Source organism: Chiloscyllium plagiosum, unplaced genomic scaffold, assembly GCF_037043375.1.
Source record: "Chiloscyllium plagiosum isolate Xiang-an unplaced genomic scaffold, Cpla_swu_hap1 HiC_scaffold_16, whole genome shotgun sequence".
Taxonomy (NCBI): Eukaryota; Metazoa; Chordata; class Chondrichthyes; order Orectolobiformes; family Hemiscylliidae; genus Chiloscyllium; species Chiloscyllium plagiosum.
Genome location: NW_028270154.1, coordinates 85,686,994 through 85,700,488, shown reverse-complemented (window position 1 = coordinate 85,700,488; position 13,495 = coordinate 85,686,994). Strand labels below are relative to the sequence as shown.

Here is a 13,495-nt window from a genome sequence, read left to right as displayed (position 1 = left end):
GCAACATGAGCTACACAGCTCTTGGGTAAGGAGTCAGGAGTAGTTACCCTCTCTCCCTGTCTGCCCATAATAAAGTGTTGGAGTCAGTCAAAGAGAGAGAGATCTAGTCCCCCTTTTTTTTTCCTGAAGACTGCGATTGGCTTGACGTCAGGGCTCCGGGAGCTTTGTAAAGGTTGAGCGGCTAGAGAGAGAGAAATCCGAAGTGCGGAGAGTTATCCAGGAACGTTTGGGAAATAACCAACCAACCAAACACTGCCTTCAGAGCTTCCCCCTCCTCAGAGAGAGAGAGATAGCTAAGAAGAGAAAGGGAGCGAGAGATAGAGAGAAGGAGAGCAGCATCCTGAATCCAGTTTCGGAGATACATCGGGCAGTGAGTGAATGCTGAGGAGAGGCACTGGAGAGGAGGTGATTGCACTGGGACTGGGAGAGGGCAGAGAGCGGCCGGAGGGTATGTAACAGGAAGCAGGGAGTGAGGGGGAGGAGGTAGAGGGAGGGTAGAGCTGGAGAGAGTGAGGAGGAGGTGATTGAGGGAGGTTAGAGTTGGTGAGAGTGAGGAGGGGGCAGGAGAGGGAGGGAAGAGCTGGGGGAGTGAGGGGGAGGTGGTAGAAGGAAGGTAGCGATGGAGGGAGTGAGGAGGGGGCCGTAGAGAGAGGGTAGAGTTGGAGGGAAGGAGGGGAAGGTGTTAGAGTGAAGTTAGAACTGATGAGAGTGAGAAGGGGGCAGTAGAGGGAGACGTGGTTGAGGGAGGGTAGAGCTGGAGGGAGTGAGGGAGAGGTGATAGTCGGGGGGATAGAGCTGGAGGGAGTGAGGGAGAGGCAGTTGAGGGACACCCCCTCCCCAGCCCCCAGATGGAGTTGTGTGGGCAGCCCGCCCCTAACCGCTCCCAGGAGGGGAACAGCACGATGGTGGCTGGAGGTCAGCTGACCTCAGCACCTTACAGCGGGCTAGCGGCGGCAGCGGTCAGTCTGGCAGTGGTAACGGTCATCATGCTGACCATGGTGGGCAACGCACTGGTGGTGGTGGCCGTGCTGACCAGCCGGGCGCTCCGGCCTCCTCAGAACCTCTTCCTGGTGTCGCTGGCATCGGCGGACATCCTGGTGGCCGCTCTGGTCATCCCCTTCTCGCTGGCCAACGAGCTGATGGGCTACTGGTACTTTGGCAGCGTCTGGTGCGGCATCTACCTGGCACTGGACGTGCTCTTCTGCACCTCGTCCATTGTCCACCTGTGTGCCATTAGCTTGGATCGCTACTGGGCTGTGACCAGGGCCGTCGAATACAACTTGAAACGGACCCCGCGCCGCATCAAAGCCATGATCGCGGTGGTGTGGCTCATCTCGGCGGTCATCTCCTTCCCGCCCTTGGTCAGCGTGGACCGTGCCAGGCAAGGCTGCTGCCAACTCAACGATGAGACCTGGTACATCCTGTCATCTTGCGCTGTCTCTTTCTTCGCCCCCTGCCTCATCATGATGTTGGTCTACTTCCGAATCTACCGGGTGGCCAAGCAGAGGACCTCAGTGGTCTCGGTGGCTGGCAACGGGCAGCCCGGTGCCCCTGCCCCTGCTCTTCCCTTGGAGAGCGCCTTCTCCCGCCGCCGCCGCTCCCGAGACCGGGCAGGTGCCCCGGGTGGCAGCCCACCCAGCTCCCAGAGCCACCCACACCAGGAGGACGATGAGGAGGAAGAGCTGGAAGACATTGACTTGGAGGAGAGTTGCTCCTCGGAGGCTCAGAGCCGGCCTGTGGAGCTCAGGAGGAGTCAGGAGGTCCCCCTCCCCCTTCCCTTGGCCCTGCCTCCTCCGTCCTCCTCGACCCTGCCTCCCCTCCCGGGTCCGGGTTGTAGCCGCCTGTCCTGGGCTGGCCATAGGGCCTCTCAGCTCTTCCTGGAGCAGAGGAGGAAGAGAAAGGCAGCTCGACCCGTGTCCAGGCTCAGTAAGAGCCGGCTGGCCCAGCTGCGGGAGAAACGCTTCACCTTCGTGCTGGCCGTAGTCATTGGCGTCTTTGTGCTGTGCTGGTTCCCCTTCTTCTTCACCTACAGCCTGAGGGCCATCTGTCGACAGAGCTGCACCATCCCCGAGCCCCTCTTCAACTTCTTCTTTTGGATTGGTTACTGTAACAGCTCGCTCAACCCCATCATCTACACCATCTTCAACAGGGACTTCCGCAAGGCTTTCAAAAAGATCATCTTCAGGACTCGCAGACGTACTTTGTAGCCAGCTGCACTGGTAACTCGGCTGCCTCATCCTGGGTATCTATTAACGATGATGTGTTTTCTGTTTATATATACGTATATTTAAACAGTTAAGGAAGTTAGCTAACGTTGACAGATAAAAGTATATTTCAATTGGATTTCTCACCTCTGCAAAGGCAGTCAGCTGAAGAAATTGTTCCTTTTTAAAGAGATGGTCTTGTGCGGCAGACCAGTGGAAAAGCACAGGACCAGTACCTTTCAGCTGGGTTTAAGCCACTGCTTGATGTGTTGTGGGGAAGAGCGTCTGCATCGTTTTTGAAGTGATGGTGTTGCAGGATTGTGCCGTGTTCATGTGTATGAGGAGCAAACAAATTGAGACCCTGTGTAATATTGATTACAACAATGCTAATTAATAATACCTTTCAACATTAGTTAATCAACATGCTGTTTATGGTATCTTTTGGTAGATAATTCAGAATAATAGTGGTTAGTGTCAACATTAATTTGTGATGAGGTGGATTTGCAGATGTTTGGGTGTCTGTCATACAGATCTAACAATCTATTTAACCTCAGCGGTTTGAATCTGTATCAGTCATTTGACTCCATGCTTGTGTCAGGAAGAGTACATTAACTAAAGCAAGTTTCCACAGCACAGTTCAAGCAAAATGTAATAAATAATTTCACTGTGAGGCCATCAGAGTTGGAAATCTAATTATGCCGTATAGTATTACGCAAATGCTGAATACATTCCTTTAAAACAAAGTTTGTCTATTTAAATGCAATCAAGATAATTTATACAAATATACAACACTCTGTCACAGTAATATTGCACAGCATAATCTCTTGCCTTCAGACTACAAATTGTTATCTTATTTTCAGATTAGTTGACCATTTCTTTCCTGAACATTTGTCATTTTCTATGTATGATTTAAATTAAATTTTCTTGCTGAAGAACTGCTCATCAGCAGCTTTTAACCCTTAAAAGTAATGTTAAAATAGAATAATAGAATCCCAAAGTGTGGAAACAGACTGTTCGGCCCATTGAACCCACACTGTCTCTCCGAACAGCATCCCACCCAGATCCACCCCTCTACTCTATCCCTGTAACCCTGCATTTCCCATGGCTAATCCACCTAGCCTGCACATTCCTGGATGCTATGATCTGTACAAAGCAGCATTCCTTGGGTTATAAAGGTGAATATGTCCTAATGTTATCCAATTGAAATGCACAGAACGTATTGGCATTCAGATTACAACCTTTTTCAATGTGTTTTTATAGTTAAATGATTTGCCTGACTATTAATCACAAGAACAGCTATGGCTACTTATCACACTTCCTCCAGCACCCGTACACTATGAGTTTAAATGGTCTGCAACTTTATCAAAAAGAAAACTATTGCTGATCAAGGTCAATCATATTTCTGTTGCGCAGTATGCTCCAATTATATAAGTGCATTTAATCTGTAAAAATATTGTTTTTCTCATGTTAGTGTAATACTGCCTGACCTGTACAAAGCAACTGTCACTTTGTAAAGCCCTTCGTCTATCTTTCTGCACAATTCTTTTGACTTAAGTACAGTATCTTGCACAAGGCCAGCATGGAATTGATTTGGATGAGTAAAATATTGTTCAGTTTCATATATACGTAATATATTGAAAGTGAAAGTGGGTGGCAAGTCGGACTGATAGAGCAGTTTATAAGTGTATCCATCAAAATAGATTTCATCAATAGGGTCATAGAGTACGGGAGCAAGGAGTTTGTTATATTCAGCTGAAGCATTGCGTTCAGATCTGGAATCTTTATCTCAGGAAGAATGTGAAGGCATTAGAGAGGGTACAGAGAATAAGAATGGATGCACAGATAAACAACTTCTGTTATATTAATAGATTGATGAAGTTGGGACTGTTTTTCTTGGAGGAGAGAAGGTTGTGCTGAGATTTCAAGGTGTTCCAAACCACGAGGGATCTTATCGAAAGTAGCTATGGATAAAATGTTCCCATTGGTGGAAGGGTCACAATTGAGAGGAAACACATTGCAAGTCATTGTCAAAAATAGAAATGGCGAGCATAGGATGCTTCTGTATAGTTAGTGGTTAAAATGTGGAATATTCTCCCAGAGGAGATTTGATTATTACCTGAAAAAGAACAGTATGCAGGATCACGTGGAGAAGGCAAGAGAGTGGCATCAGGTACACTGCTCCTTTGGAGAGCTGGTGAGAGCCTGATGGGCCAGATGCTCTCCTCCTGTTTATGTAACAATTTGATGATGGTGTGAGAAATATGCACTGGAATGTCCAGTGATTGTGTGAGAAATATGCACTGGAATATCCAGTGATAGTGTGAGACATACGCACTGGAATATCCAGTGATAGTGTGAGAAATACGCACTGGAATATCCAATGACAGTGTGAGAAATATGCATTGGAATATTCAGTGATGGTGTGAGAAATATGCCCTGGAATATCCAGTGACAATATGAGAAACACACACTAGAATATTCAGTGATGGTGCGAAATCCGTCAAGAGTGATCGGATAGTGAAACGTCCTATTGTGGGAAATGATTGAAGCAAGTAGTGTCAATGTATTTCATGGAAAGCTAGCTAAGTACATGCGATAGAAAGGAATAGCTGGGCATGCTGATACAGTTAAATGGGAAAAGACTAAGTGGTTAGCACTACTGCCTCACAGCGCCAGGGACCCAGGTTCAATTCCTGCCTTGGGCAACTGTCCGTGTGGAGTTTGCACGTTCTCCCTGTGTCTGCGTGGGTTTCCTCTGGGTGCTCTGGTTTCCTCCCACAGTCCAAAGATGTGCAGGTCAGGTGAATTGGCTATGCTAAATTGCCCGTAGTGTTAGGTGGATTAGGCAGGGGTAAATGTAGGTGAATGGGTCTGGCTGGGTTGCTCTTCAGAGGGTCGGTGTGGACTTATTGGGCCGAAGGGCCTGTTTCCACACTGTAGGGAATCTAATCTAATAAATACTAGCATAGACCAGTTTGACCAAGCGGCATGTTGTTGTGTTGTAAAATATGATGTAAATGTATGTACATAAATATCCCACAGAATTTAAAACGACTCCTGGTATTTCTCCCAGGAGCTCATTAACAATAAACCAAGACTCCTGTTAATCCTACAGAGCCAAAATACATTTCTCCTTGTCATCAACTTCAAAGAGGAATAGCTTTAAAGTATGGGCAAGGATAGTTTTTCCATGTGCTAACTGTGTAAGTTTGCTGTGTAGATGTCAGATTGCCACAGAATAATAGTAAATAGGGAGGTAAGTGCCAGGGTTGGGGAATCATGGAGTGAGGTGCAGTAGTTGGGACAAGGGGTTAGAAGGTGGGTGGGCTGTGGCAGTGGGGTGAGAGGGAAGAACAGGAAAGGAAGTGATAATGAACTGGATTGAGAGTCAGCAAATGTTTGGTTTTGAGACTCACCTCCCTATTTACCGAAGGGAGAAAAGATATGGATAAGTTAAATAAAACATACAGTCTAATTGCATTAGATTTGTTTGTTCTTTAAGAACACTTGTGAAATTATTTTGTGAAATCTGCGCAGTGATGAAGATTTTCACACAATAATATTCTGCACAAATTGTTTGTTAACATGAAATGCTGTAGTTGCTATCTACAAATGTGTTTTAGTTTCAAATGTTACTGACATGAGGCAGCAGTTTGTCAGTGAAAAAATATTAGCTGCACAAAGACCTGGCTGCTTAGTCTCAAATCCCTAAATTTACCATTTTTGAATACTTGAATTACCAGAGTCAAAAAGAAACAGAGCAAAAATATTAATTTCTAGTTAACTTATAGTAAAATAATGAGTATTTTAGCATCAAAACCAATGTAATGAAATTAGGTCAGGAACTAATATAGAATACAAAAATAGAAACTGCCTGAAAATGTCCAGCAACATCAGGCAGTGGCTTTGGAGAGAAAGTAAAGTTAACGAGTTGTAAAGGAGGGTCACTGGACCCTAAACATTAACTCTGTTTTCTCTCCACAGATGCTGTCAGACCTGCTGTGTTTCTCCATCAATTTCTATTTTTCTTTAAGATTTCTAGCATCCGGAGTTCTTTATTTTCTACTAGTAGAGAATATCTTGTGGAAATTGATGAAATAAAAACATCAGGGATAATTCACTACTTATTCATAATGAATAATTTATATAAACAGTACTCTTGCTTTTAAGTGTATGTCTAATATTGCTAATGTGGGAGTGAATGTAATTTTGATTCATTATTGAGGTGGAAGAGATCAAAGAACCACGAAACGAGATTGAATTTGTTTTGGACCGTTGACCAGCTTTGGAATTTTTGAAGCACTCCTGACACTGCTGTGAAATTGCATTTGCAACAGTAGTCCAGATTTAGAGTGGGTTTATGAATCAACAGTGAAGGAATTAATCATTGACAGTGACATGGAGTAGAACATTCTCTAGGAGAAAGTCATTGTGCAAAAACCTTCTTATCCTCACAGCACAGAAGTGAAATGTATAAGGGTTTCCATTTCCCGATGGCCTCTCCCATTCCCATCGAAAGGGATTAAGCTTTCCACCAGTCATCATAGTATGGGCAAATCACCTCAGTAAAAGTTTAATCAACATGTTAGAAAAGATGTGAATGCATTTTTAGTGCATCTGTCCATGTCTATTTGTCATTCTGTCTAAAAATCTGTCTATCTGCATTTACTTCACAATCTTTTGTTTCCGCATTCTTTGTCTGTCAATCAATGCATATGTATATCTTTGCTCGCTCAGTTTTTCATGCCTGTACTTATTTGGACAACATTCATTTCCATCAATTCATCTGTCAATTTTAATGGTAGATCTTATTTAAGTATATTTCAAAAGCAAGCAAATAATTTGAAGAAGTAACAAAGAGGATTGATGAGGGCAGAGCGGTAGATGTGATCTACATGGACTTCAGTAAGGCATTCGACAAGGTTCCACATGGGAGACTGATTAGCAATGTTAGATCTCATGGAACACAGGGAGAACTAGCCATTTGGATACAGAACTGGCTCAAAGGTAGAAGACAGAGGGTGGTGGTGGAGGGTTGTCTTTCAGACTGGAGGCCTGTGACCAGTGGAGTGCCACGAGGATCGGTGCTGGGTCCTCTACTTTTTGTCATTTAAACAAATGATTTGGATGCGAGCATAAGAGGTACAGTTAGTAAGTTTGCAGATGATACCAAAATTGGAGGTGTGGTGGACAGCGAATAGGGTTACCTCAGATTACAACAGGATCTTAACCAGATGGGCCAATGGGCTGAGAAGTGGCAGATGGAGTTTAATTCAGATAAATGCAAGGTGCTGCATTTTGGGAAAGCAAATCTTAGCAGAACTTATACACTTAATAGTAAGGTCCTAGGGAATGTTGCTGAACAAAGAAACTTTGGAGTGCAGGTTCATAGCTCTTTGAAAGTGGAGTTGCAGGCGGAAAGGATAGTGAAGAAGGCGTTTGGTATGCTTTCCTTTATTGGTCAGAGTATTGAGTACAGGAGTTGGGAGGTCATGTTGCAGCTGTACAGGACATTGGTTAGGCCACTGTTGGAATATTGCGTGCAATTCTGGTCTCCTTCCTATCGGAAAGATGTTGTGAAACTTGAAAGGGTTCAGAAAAGGATATTGCCAAGGTTGAAAGATTTGAGCTATAGGGAGAGACTGAACAGGCTGGGGCTGTTTTCCCTGGAGTGTTGGAGGCTGAGGGGTGACCTTATAGAGATTTATAAAATTATGAGGGGCATGGATAGGACAAATAGACAAAGTCTTTTCCCTGGGGTCGGGGAGTCCAGAACTAGAGGGCATAGGTTTAGGGTGAGAGGAGAAAGATTTAAAAGATACCCAAGAGGCAACTTTTTCATGCAGAGGATGGTACATGTATGGAATGAGCTGCCAGAGGAAGTAGAGGAGGCTGGTACAATTGCAACATTTAAGAGGCATTGGATGGGTATATGAATAGGAAGGGTTTGGAGGGATATAGGCGGGTGCTGGCAGGTGAGACTAGATTGGGTTGGGATATCTGGTCGGCATGGACGGGTTGGACCGAAGGGTCTGTTTCCATGCTGTACATCTCTATGACTCTATGACTCTAACTCGAAACAAAATTCTGATTCCAGCACAAAATGCTTTCTAATTTCTAATCCTCAATATCTGGTGCATTCAATCACATGAGAGAAACGTAAAAATGTAATTATTAGTTTCCACAATATATTTGCACCAATGAATAATGGCATTTGTGATGAGTCAAAATTATGATCTTTCTTAGCAAGTTCATGTTCACTTTATCAAACATTTTGAGGTAAGATTATATCCTTGTGCAGAAATAGTCATCAGGATATTTAGATGAGCTGTGCTAAGTGAGAAAGTAGTTCTAAGAAGTTGTTCCTAATTAATATCATCATTTAACTAAGAATGGTTCCTGGTTATGTAATTGTGAGTCAACAATGTGCATTGGACATGATGCTGTGAAAATGACTGTACTTTAATTTCAGGCTTTAACCTGTGCCATTGAGTTGGGATGTGTAACATCATCATTCCTTTTTTTATCTCTATCACACTGATTACTTTTTATTTTCTGCTGCATATTTTGAATCTTTCAAGCAGAATGTATCATACTAATTTGTCCATATTGTAAAAGACAACTGCAGTGCTAATGGTATACCTTAGTTATTCCTTGTCATAATTTAGAATGGTTCATTAGAAGCGGACTGAGTGCAAATATTTACGTGCCACTCTAGTGATTTATGAGTATAAGCAATCAGCTGAGACAGCAATTGAAAGTTATAGCGTTACACGAAGAGAGACGTTCACATAAGTTGACTGCTTTACAACAGCAATTCAACATAGAATCAAGGGGAAAATCAACGGTAACATAAGTGCACAGATATCTCCATTAATAACACTGAGGCATAATGGAATACATCAACAGGATATACTTTCAGTGAATATCAAACACATCGTCTCTTGTGTTAGAGAAGTAATGCAAAGTGCGCAAAAGTAAAGACCCAGGAATTATATTGCATTCCCAAAGGAACTCCAGATCAACACTCTGTGCCTAAAGCTTTGAGCAGTTTTTATGACCAAAGGCTGCTAGATAGTCCACTTTTGATTGCACAACATTGTGTCTGATGTAGGAGTGGAGGATCATTTAGGATTATGGTTGGGCAATAAGATTCACAAATCTGAAATGTGGAACCTCTACCAAGTCAGCATAATATCTGAGCTATTGCCTCACATTAAAGACTTTACTTAAATTTACTGATTGACAAAGCTGCCTGTACTTTAAGCCAGATTAGTTGTAACATTAGTGCTCATGTGGCTCTTTGAGGAAAATCTTTGATTTGATTTGATTGATTATTGTCCCATGTATCTAGATACAGTGAAAAGGTTTGTTTTGCATGTAGTACTGACAGATCATTCCATATAAAATATATCAGGGTAATAGACTAGAGTGAGGAGTACAATGTTATGGCTGCAGAGAAGGTGCAGAGAGAGCAAGACCAACATTATATTTAATATTAGAGAGGTCCATTCTGAAATCTAATAACAGCAGGGAATAAGCTGTTCTTGAATCTGTTGGTATGTGTGTTTAAGCTTTTGTATCTTCTACCCAACAGAAGAGGTTGGAAGAGATTTTAACCGGGGTGGGAGCGGTCTTTGATGAAGGGCTTTTGCCCGAAATGTCGATTTTCCTGCTCCTCGGATGCTGCCTGACTGGCTGTGCTTTTCCAGCGCCACTCTGATCTTGACTCCTCTTTGATGATGTTGGCTGCCTTCCCGAGGCAGCGAGAAATGTCGATGGAGTCAACGGATGGGAGGTTGGGTTTGTGTGATTAGATTAGATTACATTATTTACAGTGTGCAAACAGGCCCTTCGGCCCAACAAGTCCACACCGACCCTCCGAAGAGCAACCCACCCAAACCCATTCCCCTACATTTACCCAAATTCTTCTATAGTTCCTTGCAGTCCTAGGCAGAGTAGTTGCCATACCAAGTGGTGATGCATTCAGATAGAATGGGCATCTGTAAAAATTGATATGAGACTTTACAGACATGTTCAGTTATCACTAACTTTGAGAACAAAAGATTACAGTGCAACACACAAGCCTCCTGCCAGTTTTAGCATTAACCATAAACACTGTGACCATTCACAGTAAGTGCCCTTGTTCAACTTGAAGTTGAAAGCAATCTTCCTCTCAGGCTGCTTGCTGCCACAGCTAACCGACTGCACTGTTTCTTTTCATTGACTTATCCAACTCCTGAAAATTCTTAATAAATCTTGCTTCAGCCAGTTTCAGTGTTCTCTATTTTGGAGGAAAGAAAACCCTTTGGAAATATTGAATCAGCTGTGATTTGATTGCAATTAAAATCTGGTTGCCTGGAGACAATCTTTTCTGGTACAATTGGCTCAAATGCCACAGCCCGTGCCTCCAGTAGCATTAGTACACACATGTGCTCACCAGCTGGTGGTATCATTTTATGAAAAGCAATATATATTTCCCAAGGCATTTTGTTGAAAAACTGTGCAAAATGTGTGGGAGCACAGCACCCCAGTGAAAGGTTGTGGTGCGGGAGTTTGACAGATTAATTGATGGTTCATATCTCTCGATGTTCATTATGTTTCACTACGCAGTCAGGCTCCATTAGGTCTTCCACTGTCCATGAGGAACAATGTTTTTGTTGCAAACGTTTCGTCCCCTGGCTAGGCGACATCATCAGTGCTTGGGAGCCTCCTGCGAAGCGCTTCTTTGATGTTTCCTCCGGTGTTTATAGTGGTCTGTCCCTGCCGCTTCCGGTTGTCAGTTTCAGCTGTCCGCTGTAGTGGTTGGTATATTGGGTCCAGGTTGATGTGTTTGTTGATGGAGTTTGTGGATGAATGCCATGCCTCTAGGAATTCCCTGGCTGTTCTCTGTCTGGCTTGCCCCACGATAGTAGTGTTGTCCCAGTCGAATTCATGTTGCTTGTTGTCTGCGTGTGTGGATACTAAGGATAGCTGATCATGTCGTTTTGTGGCTAGTATAGGACAAACAGGAAGACAGCTAGCAATCCGCATACATGAACATCAACTAGCCACGAAACGACACGACCAGCTATCCTTAGTAGCCACACACGCAGACAACAAGCAACATGAATTCGACTGGGACAACACTACTATCGTGGGGCAAGCCAGACAGAGAACAGCCAGGGAATTCCTAGAGGCATGGCATTCATCCACAAACTCCATCAACAAACACATCAACCTGGACCCAATATACCAACCACTACAGCGGACAGCTGAAACTGACAACCAGAAGCGGCAGGGACAGACCACTATAAACACCGGAGGAAACATCAAAGAAGCGCTTCGCAGGAGGCTCCCAAGCACTGATGATGTCGCCTAGCCAGGGGACGAAACGTTTGCAACAAAAACTTCCAGCTCGGCGAACAAAACCACAACAACGAGCACCCGAGCTACAAATCTTCGCACAAACTTTGAACAATGTTTTCCAAGTGGTACCAATGTGGCTACAAAGCTTCACGTTATTGATTTCTGCACTGCATTAACTATGTCGTGTGAATGCTGATAGCAGCTCGAACTTTGTTTGCTCGCAAGATGTACAGGTTTGCATTCTGCTGTTCAAGTCGTCAAGGTTGAGTTAATATGTTCCCACTGTGGGAGGGTGCACCATTCTTTCTGACTGCTCCATTCCCTGAGCAGCTCAGTCACACTCCGAGCAATAAAAATGATGTTGATGGACATTTCAGAGCTAGTTGATGTTTCTTTGTAGTTTCACTGCTATGAAATACATAGTTTCCAAGCTAGACGTTACTTGATGGGGAATGAGTCTCAATGGGCACACCCCTACCCTGGATTCAGCTTCTAAGTCTTGCACAAATTAGTGCACGTCACAGAATTCTTAAGGCACAGAAAGAGCCCATTCAGTCCTCCTACCTACACCAGCCCATCAAGTGAGTTTCATTACCTGGTGCCAATATACTGTCTCTTTCCCCCATACCTCTGTATTCAAATAATCATCCTCTAGCCTGCATCAATTGAACCTTCCTTCACCACACTCCCCAGGTCATGCACTGGTTACCCACTGAGTGAAAATGAGTTTTTGCTTTCTCACGGGCTTCTTTTGCAATTCATTTAAAATCTGTGCCTCTTAGAGTCATCGAGTTGTATAGAGCCTTACGTCGAACCCATCCAGATATCCTAAACTAGCTCCATTTGCCAGCATCTGACCCATATTCCTTCAAACCCTTCCTATTCATATATCTATGCAGATGCCTTTTAAATGCTGTAATTGGACCAACCTCCACCACTCCCTCTGGCAGCTCATTCTATACACGCACTGCCCTCTGTGTGAAAAAGTTGCCCCTTAAGTCCCTTTTAAATCTTTCCCCCTCTCACCTTAAGGAAGGGATGATCCCACCCATTGTATCTCTATAAATCTATCGGTATAATTTCTGAGGTATCCTGAGATTACGAAGTCTATATAAATACAAATATTTATTTCATTCAAAATAGTCAGAATTTCAATAGGTAAATATAGAGTGAAACTGGACAGGTGATTGGATATGTATAATGCCATAAAGTGTTGTATGAAAGAAGGTTAACACTCCCTCCCCTTAATTAGGATAATGTGGAGGTGCTGGTGTTGGACTGGGGTTGACAAAAATCACATAACTCCAGGTTATAGTCCAACAGATTTATTTGGAAATACTTCCAAATTAACTTCTTGGACTATAACCTAGTATTGTGTTTTTTAACTTAATAAGGATGGCAGGAGTCCTAGTGACTTTGCAACACACAAATACTTAAGGCATTGTCATCTACTTAGTGACTTTTAATCATGCTTTGATGGTGGTGCATTGGCTCAGTGGATTGGTTGGTGCACTGCCTCACAGCACTAGGGACCCAGGTTCAATTCCACCCTTAGGCCACTGCCTGTGCGGGTTTGCCCCAATTTCCTCCCACAGTCTAAGGATGTGCCGTTAGGGAGGATTGCCCATCGTGTCCCAGGATGTGCAGGCTAGGTGGGTTAGCCATGTGAAAATATGAGGTTACAGGGATAGGGTAAGGGATGGAATGCTCTTCAGAGAGTTGGTATGGATTTGTTGGGCCGAATGGCCTGTTTCCACACTGTAGGGCTTCTATTAAAAAATATTGTTTTATAATGAATATTGATCTTGAAATGATAATGTATTCATTATAAATATTTTATAAGTTGTTACATTGGCAATACCATAGAGATTTGTGCCCAGACTTCTTCACATAATTAGTTCCCAGTTCCAGTTACCTTGCCAAAGAGAGGCACTGAGCTCAAA

The 13,495-nt window shown here is 43.6% G+C and overlaps 1 protein-coding gene and 1 pseudogene across 1 annotated transcript; both read left to right on the top strand.

The window, feature by feature from the left end:
• The first annotated feature begins 753 nt into the window (after positions 1-753).
• LOC122556809 (alpha-2Db adrenergic receptor-like) lies at positions 754-7,118 on the top strand. The gene has a single exon (XM_087995492.1). It carries the CDS (start codon positions 849-851, stop codon positions 2,205-2,207), a length of 1,359 nt encoding a protein of 452 aa, XP_087851618.1. The 5' UTR covers positions 754-848; the 3' UTR covers positions 2,208-7,118.
• A 5,808-nt stretch (positions 7,119-12,926) lies between these two features.
• Positions 12,927-13,030, top strand: LOC122557014 (U6atac minor spliceosomal RNA; annotated as a pseudogene).
• Positions 13,031-13,495: the final 465 nt, after the last annotated feature.